This window comes from Hemibagrus wyckioides, linkage group LG23 (genome assembly GCF_019097595.1).
Source record: "Hemibagrus wyckioides isolate EC202008001 linkage group LG23, SWU_Hwy_1.0, whole genome shotgun sequence".
Taxonomy (NCBI): Eukaryota; Metazoa; Chordata; class Actinopteri; order Siluriformes; family Bagridae; genus Hemibagrus; species Hemibagrus wyckioides.
Genome location: NC_080732.1, coordinates 1,689,750 through 1,704,267, shown reverse-complemented (window position 1 = coordinate 1,704,267; position 14,518 = coordinate 1,689,750). Strand labels below are relative to the sequence as shown.

The 14,518-nt window shown below is 37.7% G+C and overlaps 1 protein-coding gene across 1 annotated transcript; it reads right to left on the bottom strand.

Moving 5' to 3' along the window:
• Positions 1-2,494: 2,494 nt before the first annotated feature.
• On the bottom strand, positions 2,495-13,141 carry pkia (cAMP-dependent protein kinase inhibitor alpha). The gene is made up of 3 exons (XM_058375944.1): positions 12,983-13,141; positions 4,423-4,600; positions 2,495-3,488 (listed from the first exon to the last, which is right to left on the bottom strand). The coding sequence occupies exons 2-3, from the start codon at positions 4,571-4,573 to the stop codon at positions 3,406-3,408; spliced, it is 234 nt and encodes a 77-aa protein (XP_058231927.1). The 5' UTR covers positions 4,574-4,600; positions 12,983-13,141; the 3' UTR covers positions 2,495-3,405.
• Positions 13,142-14,518: the final 1,377 nt, after the last annotated feature.

The following is a 14,518-nucleotide window of genomic DNA, read 5'->3' as shown; positions in this document are numbered from 1 at the left end:
TACGTCACATCTTAAAAAAAAAGCTATATACATTTGCTATATAGTCCAATAGTCAAAATTCTTTCTTTATTTAATTCTTTAATTATTTAACTTTATTTTTTGTTTTAATTTCTTTACAAAATAACTATTATGCAGCAAATGATTATTTTATATATTTATGAGTTTATATTCTATTTATATTTTCATACTTAATTCATGGTATTAATATTTGTACAACTAAACTGGTGCAAGACTTTTTATTTATTTATTTATTTTTAATAAAAATAATTTACCATTTATATTTCTATACACAATTTTATTTTATTTTTTTTTAAGACAGATGAAAACTTTTTTTACTTTAACATTTTAGACTATAGTATTTGGAGCCTTGTACATTTTTCTATTATTATTTATTTATTATTTTATTTTTTATTTTTAGTCATTTCACAAATATTATTTTGCACATTAATATTTTCCGGGACACATTTTCTTTTCATGATTTTTTTTAAACAATTATAAAATTAAATAATTATATTAGTAAGAAAGTTTTACACTTTTAATCGCTTTAGAAATTTAGAAATATTATTTCTTTATTATAATTGCACAGAGAGAATGTGTGCAGTTGCATTTGCAGGCCACACGAAGGCGCCACTGTGGCTCAATTATTGCAGGAAGACTGGAATCAGCTGTGTTTTAGTACATTATGAAAACGATTCCTTTTTAAAACTCATGTTCACGTGATTTAAATAACAACTTAACATATACTTTAGTTATTTATTTATATAATTTGATAAAGTTTTAACACACATTAAAATGTAACGACTTCCAACACCACAGCTGCCCTGATCGCCTCCACAGCTCTTCAGCTTGTCTCATGGGAAAGCTGTAATATATATACACATGTTGTAGAGATGAATTTCTTTATTATTATTTTGTAAATAAATCCTTCTGGCCCATGTCTGGTCCCTTATTAGGTTTGTCTCTAGTTAAGGCCAAACAAGGTGACGTGAAGCATTATTGAGGTATTATTATTTTTATTATTCTGCAGCGCTAACATCCAATCCAAAAAACAAATAAATCCACACAATGCAGCAGTGGTGAAGGATGACATACAGGACTAATAGCACAGCCTGTGAAGGACATTTTTCATGCATTGAAGTTTCACAACCCTCAAACATTTTACTGAGAATTTTCTCAACTGAACAGAAGAAACGACCAGTTATAACATCCTGTTCAACTCCCTCTTTACAACATATCCATGAGGCATGATGTGTGATCACGTGACTAACAACAAGCGTATGTTATGATGATTAACTAGCTAGTGTGGCCCTTCAGAGGTTCCTGATCCATGTGAGGAAGTTCAGGCACTAGGTTCAAATTCAGTCATAAAGTGCTGATCCTTTCAAGTCTGTTTTTCTTTCATAATTAATCCTGAAACATTTTATTTACAGCCAAAAGGACAATAAAGCTCTCTGCTTTCTTCTGCTTTCTATCTGCTAACATGGGGAACTAAAGTTGTGACGTCACTACAGCAAAACAAACACAACACTAAACAACACACTGGCCCTAAAATAAGTGAACAACTCGTACTGTTTCCATCTGCTCAACACCAAACACCGTTACAGCAAAGCAAACAAGCTACAAACACGCAAGCAGAAGTATTGGCACCCTCGGCACTGTTCTGTCCAGGACAGCTCTGGATGGAAACACTGGCGCAGCGGCCAGGAGAGAAAATAAAGAAATAAATAAACACACAGTTTACTCACTCATTTGCTGGATTTCCTTCCAGCAGGCATCCGGTTTAACATGTCACAACAAAGCAGATTCATAATACATTACACTGCTAATGAATTAATTAAACTGTTAAGCTAGTTAGGCTAATTTACCTGCTGAGGTAAAAGAAGGAGCAGGTGTAAAAAATAAATAAATAAATAAACCAGTCCTGACAGTTTTGTCCTCTTCTTTTCTCTTCTTTCTTCTCTTCGCCTTTAGACTCAACTTTTACATTTATAATGAAAAAGAAAACCTTCTGTTATTTATTTGGTTGCCTCTCTGTGAGAAAAATTCAATTTAGCAAAGCGATTTAATTAGACTGACCGCTAGCGACGTCCGGGTCACGTGATTAAATCTGACGCATCTGATTGGATAATACGACGAACTCCCGAACACAGCAATTTAAATATTACTCAATATATATATTTATATATATATATACAAGAATGCAAGTAGTCATACTAACAAATAATGAAAAAATTTGCTATGAATTTGTGTTTTAATTAGGCTCATTTACATATTCATCCTATTATTCTTTATAAATAAGAATTACTATTCAGTCCTTTTATGTCCATTTCTTTCTTTCTTTCTTTCTTCTTTTTTCCTTCCTTCAATTATTTCTTTCTTTTCTTTCTTTCTTTCTTTCTTTCTTTCTTTCTTTCTTTCTTTCTTTCTATTTACCAAACATAGTCATCTGAGAGACACAAGAAAAAAAGTCAAAAGCATTAATGATGACAGAAACATCATTCGGTTATGTTTATTACCAAAAAAACGTCACACCGAGCAACAACGTGAACAAAAGTGGAAGACATATATATTAAAAATCCATCAAGGTGAGCTCAAAAATAAATAAATAAATAAATAATAAATAAATCCAGGGCCGTGTTGACCAAAAAAATGTGCTTAATTTTTTCTGTTTGTTTGTTTACTTTTTATTTAAAAAATAAAATCAAAAAGAAAGAAATATACCACAAACGTTTAGCTCACTTTTACACAGCTGCATATTTTGTACATGTATATTCTCTGAATTATATTTAGGTGTCATGCATCACTTTTTAGACCGTTTTCAGTGACATTTAACTCATCCGTTCTGTGTTACGTGGAAAAAACGTCATTTCTTGCGTGTAGTCGATAAGAACATCGGCTGAAACGTTACGTGGAAAACCAAAACCTGATTAAAACACAGAATGAATATTTAAATACGTAAAAAGGTAAGCTACTACAACACCACCACTACTTATACAAATTAAGAACACTGAAACATGGCTAACTTGGCAGTGGATCAAAAAATGTTTCCCTCCATGACTCCATGTGACGGAAAGTCAAACGCTGAGAAGATCCGAGAAGATCCTACGAATCTTCTGCTAGGTCTTGAGCAGCTCTGAGAGGTTTAGCTCCATTTCCACAGCTAACAACGAACAGTGATTAGCTAAGGGAGTGCCTACGGTACATCAGCTATGGTATCATCCGGTGCTGAAGCTACAAGTCCAGCCTTTTCCTCCGAATGCCGTGAAGGCAGTACCTCGGCTGAGTCCAGGGCAGACTGGTAGACGGCGTCGCCGTGTCCGCCAGGCCATGTCTGGTTCTCAAATTGCCACAGGATGGAACTGATGGAGACAGATCTCTCTGTCCTTCTAATGGCACAGGAGTCCTTTACGTTCCCTCCGCTTTGCTCTCCTCAGGTTTGGGATCAGAGTCTGAGGAGCTCGAGCTTTTCTCTCCATTGTTCCCTTCATCTTGAAGGAAAAAGATTAAAAAAGGGTTTTAAAAAAGAGTGAGATCAGGAGTAGAAAGATATTTCATGACAGCTCATAAACAGTATATATAGATTTCTGTAAGGTGATGTTCACTAAATGCGAAGACATTTTATCTTCTACTCTTTCAAAACATTGCTTCGAGTCACATTTAAACGAGGTTTTTAGGCACGAGTTCAAGCAATAAACACAGACCAACTTCTCCTCCTATGCCTCAACTAGTTCCTCACCAACACTCGGTGACACAGTGATGAAACAAAACAATCCTATACAATGAAAATAAAATGTTTATGGAATTAAAAAAAAGACCTACACTGTAAATCTGGAATAAAAAATGTTTTTTAAAAAATCTCAAAGCATTCAGACAAAAAAGGAAAACACAGATTTTCCTATATATATATGATAATAATAAATTAATTAATTAATTAATTAATAAATAAATATTAATTTACCTAACCTATATCTGGCAACCCTCACTCTAAAAAAATTAATAAATAAATTAATTAATTAATTGATTATCATTATTATTATTAATCATAGTAATAATAATAATAATAATAATAATAATAATCCACAAAATTCTCTTCTCTTTCTTTTTTCTACAATAAACTGAACGCATATCTGGCAACCGTCACTCTAAAATAAATAAATAAACAAATACATAATAATAACAATAATAATAATAATAATTCTCTTCTCTTTCCTTTTCTCTAATAAACCTCCAATCTAAACCTAACCCATATCTGGGAACCCTGACTACACCTCACAGGAGATATTTTAAGCAGGTTGCCATGTTTGAGATAAACACCCAATTATTTCACTCAGAATATGAGAATTGAATAACCCTAGATCACATCCGGACCAGAACCGTATCAGGTCCTGTCGTCGGTGTAGAAGTCGAGATGTTCTCACGTGCCTGTTTTGTTGACGTTAAGCTCAGAAAGCGTCTGCGAGAGTCCGCTAGCGTCCAGTCCTCCTGATTCCCCCAGGATGTCATGCACTGCATTCCTTCTGCCCGTCCTTCCAGAGGCTATGAAGTCTTCATACGTTGCCTCCACATCAGTCATATCTAATTTATTTCAACATAACAGTGTCTGGAAAAGAGAGAGACAGGGAGAGAGAGAGAGAGAGAGAGAGACAGACAGAGAGAGAGAGAGAGAGAGACCCAGACATATCAAATATTACATGTATTACTATAAATGATAACACAAGAACAGCTCAGGAGGAAAAGGTTACCCGAGGTGAATGAATGAATGATTAGCATTCTAGCTGGAGAGATGACTAGCATGACATTACAATCTCAGTAAGATCTCTGATTCAACTGGATCCAAAAGTATAATTAACACAAATTTGACCCAAAATCTCACACAAACACAATGTACACATTTCATCATTTTTCCCTGCTGTTTTTTCTCCATTCTCGCTAATATTCAGATTTGCTTCAAACGTACAGATGTTTTGCTAATTCTCTGGAAATTTGATTGAAGCATTCGGGTGGAAACAAGACCAGAGTGCGTGCTAAGCCACTACTCTAATCCACTGGAGATCGGATTTGCAGGGATAAGAACTAGCTTACACTGTGACCTTAGGAAGACATTAAAGTGATAGCATCCTCTGTTCCAGGTTTGTTATCACCAGTGTCTGTTGCGAAGTCTGGAAATCAGATGGACTTTTCACCTCTGATACGACTGTTTACATCATTCTGTTTTTAAAACAAAAGTTTTCAATCTAATCTCCATCCAGAATTAAAGGTAACTGTTGTTGTAGCATTAAAGGCGATGGGAAATGCAACTCTTGAAGAAAACCTCTCTATGAAAATAATCTTCTTCTTTTAACTATAATTGCAACAGCTGCCATTAAACTTACAGCATGTGGGAGATGTCCTTATCCAGAAGGACTTACATTTTATACAATGGAGTAATTGAGGATCAGGGGCCTCACTCAAGGGTCAGCTTGGTGGATATAGGATTTGAGCTGATGACCTTCTGATCAGTGGTCCAGCACCATAATCACTGAGCTACCATATCCCCTTCACAAAGAGACACCATACACACACAAACACTAAAGATAATGATGAGGCTGACAAAACACTGGCGTGTCCCTTTAAACTGACCAAACCTGCACCGAGCGAAGAACCTAAAAACACTCCTAATAGCCAAAAGTATTGGCACACCCCTCCAGATCATTGAGTTCAGGTGGTGTTTTTCAGGGGTTGGACTCGGCCTCATAGTTCCAGTGAAAGGACTAAGACTATGCTTCAGCTTCATACCAAGACATTTTGGACAATTTCATGGTCCCAACTTTGTGGGAACAGTTTGGGGATGACCCCTTCCTGTTCCAACATGACTGCACACCAGTGACCAAGGCAAGCTCCATAAAGACATGGATGAGTGAGTTTGGTGTGGAGGAACTTCACTGGCCTGAACAGAGTCCTGACCTCAACCCCATAGAACACCTCTGGGATGAATTAGAGCAGAGAAGAAATAATACCAGGATGATATTAATTTTTTGCCTATAACAAAAAGCAACAATGCCTGGGAGAAGGAGAAGCGTCTGTTTGTTTCTGCAGAATGTTCTAGTCTTTATTAGCGTGTTAGAGCTGCAGCCATGCCGTGCCGCACCCTGACGAGCTGCACTGCTATAATTAGCGCGTCATCATCACAGTGCGCTCGTTCTCAGCTGTTCAGTTCACAAATGGTATCACGGGGCAGATAAACACTTGGAAGGAGGTCAGCAGGGTGGATCAGCGGCCGTGCTGACCAAGAGATATTCTGGATGATTGTGGACTTTACTCAAAGGTGAAATGTCCAGCCTGATTCCTTCAGGATTCTGGTTCAGGATTATTCATAATGTGATGATGATAATTAATGACCTCTGAGTCATGACCCATAAACATTGATAAGAATAATATGAAGGATTTATTAACATTCACTGGAGTCTCCAGTGTCAGAAGACTCAGAGGTGAAGGTTTTGGACATTTCCAGAGTCTTTTATTCGTTACGTAGGAATCAGTTACTCGGGTATTATCACATGCTGAAACGTGGAAGAAAGACGATCTGACCAAATGTGACCAGTGCTGACTATCATCTGATACACCAAGCACCTGTCCCTGAACTGAGCCAGATACACATCTCAAACACCACACACACACCTCTCTCTCTCTCTCTCTCTCTCTCTTCCTATTCCTCCATTCATCTGTCTATCCGTGTGTGTTATCCTTCTCTGTTTCTGTCCCCATTCATCCATTTGTCTATGTATATATCTCATTCTATCTCTCCCTTTGTTATCCCCCCCTTTCTCTCTCTCTCGCGAATTCCTTTAGGCTAAAGTGACAATTGTACAAAATGCTCAATGCACATGATCTCTGTGTGTGTGTGTGTGTGTGTGTGCGTGTGTACATGGTGTGTGCTTGTGAGTGTGGTGTGTGTGTATGTGTGTTTAAGTGATGTGTATATATGGTGTATGTGTGGTGTGTGTCTGCATGTGTGTGTGGTGTGTGTTGTGTGCGCATGTGATATGTGTGAGTGTGTATGAGTATGTGTGTGTGTATGTGTGCATGTGTTTGTGTGTATATGGTATGTGTGTGGTGTGTGTAGATATATATATATACATATAGTATGTGTGTGTTTGTGTGTGTGTATATGGTGTGTGTGTGTGTTTGTGTGTGTGTGTATAGTGTGTATATTGTGTGTGTGTGTATGGTGTGTATAGTGTGTGTGTGTGTGTATATGGTATGTGTGTGTTTGTGTGTGTGTATATGATGTGTGTGTTTGTGTGTGTGTGTTGGTGTGTATAGTGTGTGTGTGTGTGTGTGTTTATGGTGTGTGTGTGTATGGTGTGTGTGTATGGTGTGTATAGTGTGTGTGTGTGTGTGTATATGGTGTGTGTGTATATGGTGTGTGTGTATATGGTGTGTATAGTGTGTGTGTGTGTGTGTATATGGTGTGTGTGTATATGGTGTGTGTGTGGTAGCGGGCCACAGTAGCATCTGCCAAGTCACCCACACAGACAGCTTGTACAACAGCTTTAACAAAAAAGTGACAGTGAGTGAATGAACAGATTTTATCATTCAACAGAAAGCAGGCTTTAAACGTCATCACTGCTCTGATCTCTACAAACATTCTTCATTTCTCTCTAATCTATTTCCAGAGAAGACTTTCGTAACTGAGCATGTCTGAGATTCTGAATAAAATCAGACTACTTTAACCAGACTAAGAGTCCGCCTCTACAGGAAGTAGTAGAGGTGTGTACTTTCACTCTGTCCTTTTTTCTTCACTGTGTTTTAAACGATGATTTCAGTTCTTCTGGATTTCTAAAGCAGGATCTGATGGCACTGATCTGAACATCAAGTCCTCCCTGACGGAGTGAATTATAAACACACAGAAGTTCAACAGGGACAGACAGACAGACAGATATTGTGTATTTCATTCCCTGAGTCCATAGATAGATAGATAGATAGATCCACCGTAGTAGAAGTGAAGATGTTCCAAACACACACCACACACACACAGATCATGTGCACTGAGCATTCTGTACAACTGTCACTTTAGCCTAAAGGAATCATCAACAAACTCAGAATGTATCGATCTGTTACAACATGGATAGATAGATAGATAGATAGATAGATAGATAGATAGATAGATAGATAGATAGATAGATAGATAGATAGATAGATAGATAGATAGATAGATAGATAGATAGATAGATAGATAGATAGATAGATAGATATTGTATTTTCATTGTCACAGTGTCCCTGAGTCCAAATGAGAGATAGATAGATAAACAGACAGAGACAGAGACAGAGAGAGAGAGAGAGAGAGAGAGAGAGAGAGAGAGAGAGAGAGAGGTGTGATTAAATTTCTTCATCATCCATCAATCTGGAAATCTGTGTGATGTGATGCAACGACAGGAAATAAGGATGATGATGAAGGATTGAAGACAACACATAACACAGAAATATGATCAGAACATCTGAATAATCCACGTAAACACCCCGAACTCCGCACTCGTCCATCTATTATTAATTACATTAAACTAACAGAATGAATGATAACGTGTAATAGCTGTGTTAGCATTACACTGGAGCTTTTATACACAGTGTTGCTTTAGAGGTCATTTTATTGCACAGATTACACAATAAAACAGTTAGCGGTCAGCAATCAGGCAAAAAAAAAAAGTTATATTTCAATAATAACATTCAAAATATGTTGTGATATTTATATTTACTCCCAGAGAAACTGCAGCATTATTTATATATATATGGAATTATTTTTTGTCCACTTTTTGGTCCCAAGCTTCAGAATGACGAAGGCTGCAATCTGATTGGTTCTCTCCTTACAAAATCTGCTGAATGCTGGATTCTGATTGGTCAGAAGGTGTTGATTCATTTTCTAGAGCAGCAGCTGGCAGGTTTATATTAACGCTCTCATCCTGATACTTTATCGTTTCTATAGCAACAGCATGTACAGAAGGAGTGCCCAGTGCCAGAAATCTGAAAGAGTCAGAAGTAAAGCTTTTTTTCCCCTAAATGTTTTCATAAAAATCTGCAAAGGTGTCTATAAACTAGCTCGAGTCTGAGTACTGAGGTAAAAACCTACTTACACAACATCAATAATCAACTCTATCAATACTCAGAGGTGGACGAAGTACACAACTTCCTTACTTGAGTGAAAGTACAAATACTACTGGTCAAACATTACTCCATTACAAGTAAAAGTTGTAAAGACAGATTTTTACTTAAGTAAAAGTCCAGAAGTACTTGTTTTTAAAAGTACTTAAGTATCAAAAGTAAATGTCAACGCATTGTTTTATTATTGTTGCATTGTTGTATGCAACAATCATAAAACAAGGTACTTACAGTACCTTTTGTAGCAACCTAGTGAATATACTGACCAGTTTGTAGTATCTGTGGAATTAAGAGCTTTTAGAATGTTACAAAACCTATAGAAATTAAACAACTGAATTGACAAAAAAGAGAGGTATAATCATTTTCATTTTTAATGTAAACACTCCTACCACCCCCAACAAAAAAGTACAGGTACATCTCAAAAAATAAGACTATCATGAAAAAGATCAATATTTTTTATCACTCAGTTCAGAAAGTGAAACCCATATATTATATAGATTCATCACACAGAGTGAAATATTTCAAGCCTTTATTTCTTGAAATTGTGATGATTATGGCTTACAGATAAGGAAAACCCAAAATTCTGTGTCTCAGAAAATTAGAATATTACATAAGATCAATAAAAAAAGGATATTTCAAAGAGAAATGTCAGACTTCTAAAAGTATGTTCGTTTCTATGCACTCAATACTTGGTTGCGCCTCCTTTTGCATCAATGCGGCGTGGCATGGAGGCAATCAGCCTGTGGCACTGCTCAGGTGTAATGGAAGCCCAGGTTGCTTTGATAGCAGCCTTCAGGTCATCTGCATTGTTGGGTCTGGTGTCTCTCATCTTCCTCTTGACAATACCCCATAGATTCTCTATGGGGTTCAGGTCAGGCGAGTTTGCTGGCCAATCAAGCACAGTAACACCATGGTCATTGAACCAGCTTATGGTACCTTTAGCAGTGTGGGCAGGTGCCAAGTCCTGCTGGAAAATGAAATCAGCATCTCCATAAAGCTTGTCAGCAGAAGGAAGCATGAAGTGCTCTAAGATTTCCTGGTAGATGGCTGCGTTGACTGTGGACTTCAGAAAACACAGTGGACCAACACCAGCAGATGACATGGCAGCCCAAATCACTGACTGTGGAAACTTCACACTGGACTTCAAGCAACATGGATTCTGTGCCTCTCCACTCTTACTCCAGACTCTGGGACCTTGATTTCCAAATGAAATGCAAAACTTACTTTCATCTGAAAAGAGGACTTTGGACCACTGAGCAACAGTCCAGTTCTTTTTCTCCACAACCCAGGTAAGATGCTTCTGACGTTGTCTCTGGTTCAGGAGTGGCTTGACACGAGGAATGCGACATTTGTAGGCCATGTCTAGGATTCGTCTGAAGCTCCCCCAAATTCTTGAATGGATTTTGCCTGAGAATCCTCTCAAGGCTGCGGTTATCCCTTTTGCTGGTGCACCTTCTCCTACCACACTTTTTCCTTCCACTCAACTTTCTATGAATATGCTTGGATACAGCACTCTGTGAACAACCAGCTTCTTTAGCAATGACCTTTTGTGGCTTACCCTCCTTGTTGAAGGTGTCATTGACTGTCTTCTGGACAACTGTCAAGTCAGCAGTCTTCCCCATGATTGTGTAGCCTACTGACCCAGACTGAGAGACCATTTAAAAGCTCAGGAAACCTTTGCAGGTGTTTTGAGGTAATTAGCTGATTAGGGTGCGACACCATGACTTTCCAATATTGAACTTTTTCACAATATTCTAATTCTCTGAGACACAGAATTTTGGGTTTTCCTTATCTGTAAGCCATAATCATCACAACTTCAAGAAATAAAGGCTTGAAATATTTCACTCTATGTGTAATGAATCTATATAATATATGGGTTTCACTTTCTGAACTGAGCGACAAAAAATATTGACCTTTTTCATTATATTCTAAATTTTGAGATGTACCTGTACACATCTATGTGTATCCACTCATGAACATTTCAATCAAATGGTCTGTAAATGAAGCCTGGTCAGAAAAAAAAAATCTAACCTGCTTTAAAACCCAGCTACACAACTGTAGCTGTACAACCACCCAACAGCAACACTGCTTTAACAAAGCAGAGTTATATATATTTCCACAATTCATTTACACCGTTTTAATATGCATTTACACCATTGTCCAGGCTCCTCCCTCCTGTGTACAATGCGTTGTGGGCAATATTACCCATTAGAGTGTGCATTGTTCTGCACTTTCGACTATTATTTCTACCGGAAGTAGTAGACCATCCAGGAATTTTTGGAATACTCTTTTCAGTATACTACGATTTGGGGCATACTAATTCTATTTCTGAATACTATTTAGGACACATAGTATAAGAATTTGGACACAGCATACGTTTTTGTGTGTTAACTAACATCATTACCAATGCGTTGGTGGTGTATAATATACAAAGCATATATTCATCCATTTTGTCAGCAATTGATCAGTTGAGCAATTGAGTTAAAAAAATTATGGAAAACCACTGAACTTTACAACACGTGACGCTACAAGAGTGAAAAAAATCATCCTATGATTAATGTAACTACTTTCTACTCAATGACCTGGACAGAAATGTAGTGGAGTAAAAGTAGAGTATTTGTCTTTCAAATGTAGTGAAGTTAAAGTAAAAAGTATCCAGAAAAAATAATACTCAAGTAAAGTACAGATACTCAAAAAGTGTACTTAAGTACAGTACTCAAGTAAATGTACTTCTTTACTGTCCACCTCTGTCAATACTACAGACGTCAGGATAACAATCTTCTTTAAAAACTCCTACAGATTTACAAGGAGCAATAATATAACAAAAGAAAAGTCTCTTTATATTCTATGTAAATATTTCAAGTGCTGGAAATTGTTAAAGGATCTGATATGTGATTTGTTTTAATCAGATATCACAGATCAGATCCACCAGATTTATTTATGTTCCACTTCTGTGTCTTCTCTGATCACTGAGACTGTCATATCACGTAAACATTATAATAATAATAATAATAATAATAATAATAATAATAAAAATAATAATAATAATAATAATAATCATGATGAAAATAAAACGAAAAACGTCTCTTAAAACGAATGAAATGAGTGTGTGTGAGAGAGAGAGAGAGAGAGAGAGAGAGAGAGAGAGAAATGGATGGGGAGAGAGAGAGAGAGACGCTGAGAGAAAGAGACGGGGATAGAGAGAGAGAGAGAGAGAGAGAGAGACGGGGAGAGAGAGGCAGAGGAATAGACAGGGGGAGAGAGAGACGGAGAGAAAGAGACGGGGAGAGAGAGAGAGACAGAGAAACAGGGAGAGACAGACAGAGAGACAGAGAAACAGAAAGAGAGAGGAAAACAAGACATCAATACTGAGGTCGATGTAAAATGCATGGTGTGATGACTACAACACACACACACACACACAGCTCAGTGTAAGACTACAATAAACGCATTCTGGAATTGATTAACGTTTTGTTTTGGGTTTTTTTCTTATCAGCACCCAGAAGTAATTGCAGTTATTTAAACGGAATAAACAAAAACGGTAGCACATGAGGCTTGATCCCAGGCCCGTGCACAGTGCGCGCGCTCAGCGCCATTTCCACACTCATCTTATGAAGCCGTTATGCGACCTGTAATAGGATTTCATCACAAAGCCTTCATGTGTGCCTTATGGCGAGGTTTTGTTTGTTTGTTTGTTTGTTGGTTTGTTTGTTGTGTCTCCGAGCACCATGACGATGCTGCGTGAACGACAAACCGGCGTCCAGGCGGAATGCGCGCGACATGTCCAATCATCTGGACAATCCTAAAACACACACGCACACACGCTGTCTGTTCCAAGTTCATGTCCTACCTGTTTTAGGCGTTTCTTTGTCTCCTTAAATCATACACCTCTTCACAGAAGCAGCAGCAGCGTCGCTCGACGCAGTCCCGCTGCCTGAAATCTGGGTTGCCAGATCGAGCGGATTCACCCTTACTTTAGTCTATTTTTATCCACAGTGCGCTGGAGAAATGCCCTCAAACTGACAGAATTAAAGGGATAACCCACCCGGAACTACTTACATAATAATCCCTAGAACTGGCACGTGATCTCCAGTTTACACGAGTTAATAAAATGTGTGTGTGTGTGTTTTCGCTTTAATTAACGGATTCCTATTTTACACACAACGTCATGCTGAGAGCGATGCAGCAGCGCTTTAGTTACTAGCTGCGGAGCATTCTGGGACTTTAATTCCAGTGTTCGGAATAACATCTCCACGTCTTCTACAGCGGATTTCTTATAAGAGTGAAATCTCTGCTCTTACTCCTGTTTGAGATTGATCAGTAGAAAGTGGATTGGTGTGTGTATGAACACAGCTCTGCTCTTATAGCGCTCCTTACATCCTTTAATCTGGAATAGTTTGGTCTTCCAAACATTCTTGCTTTCTTCTGGTGTGTTTTTAGAGATAAACTAATCTTTACTCCATGATACACTATCAGTATATCCAACATCACACTGACCATATCAACGTCCTTCCTCACAGTAGTGCTGAATGAACTCCATTTTCTTATGAATATAAATATATGTTTGTTATTTTCTTTAAAAAAAATCTAAAGTTGCACTATTGAAACAATATGGTTTAAAGTGAAGGCATAACTCCACACATGTACAGGAAATAAAGTTAGATATACAATTTCCTACTTCCTGTATATCCTGAGTGACCAATGTCTAGTCCAATCAGAGGGGATGTTCTCAGGCTAGTTCATTTGCTATAAAAATGAAAACTGTTTTATTTTATGATGTATTTACTAATTATCGGCTCAAACCGTGTAGCTGCCTGTTTTTTTTTTGTATGTCTGCAGGATTCAGTTTACTCACAAAGGCTTTAAATGTTCTTTTAAACGCGACACATGGTCAGAGTCGCATCCTCTTGGCCGTATTGCTGCGATTCTCATCACAGACAGTCGAGTGTTTGTTCATCGTCACTGCAGCATGAATGCAGAACTTCAGAACAGTGCCAGATGTCACTCTACAACATACTAACTTACTTGTTTCCTCAAACAAACATACGCACAAGTCGCTTCCTCTGCGCCCACATTGAGCATGTGTGTCCAGTATGGCCGACGTCTCTGATCTCTTCTTATATCAGGAGGGAAAAAAGAAGAACTTTGAGTTCCACAGCTGGACTGATACAAGCGACGCTGCATTCAGTCAGGGTTATAGATTTAACCAGATATTAAATCAATGTCTCTGTGCTGATATATACACATCTTGAAATAAATAAAATAACGAAAAAAGCATAAGGATTTGAGCGAGTTTGACCAAAAGGACCAAATTGTGATGGCTAGACCACTGGATCAGAGCATCTCCAAAACTGCAGCTCTTGTGGGGTGTTCCCGGTCTGCAGTG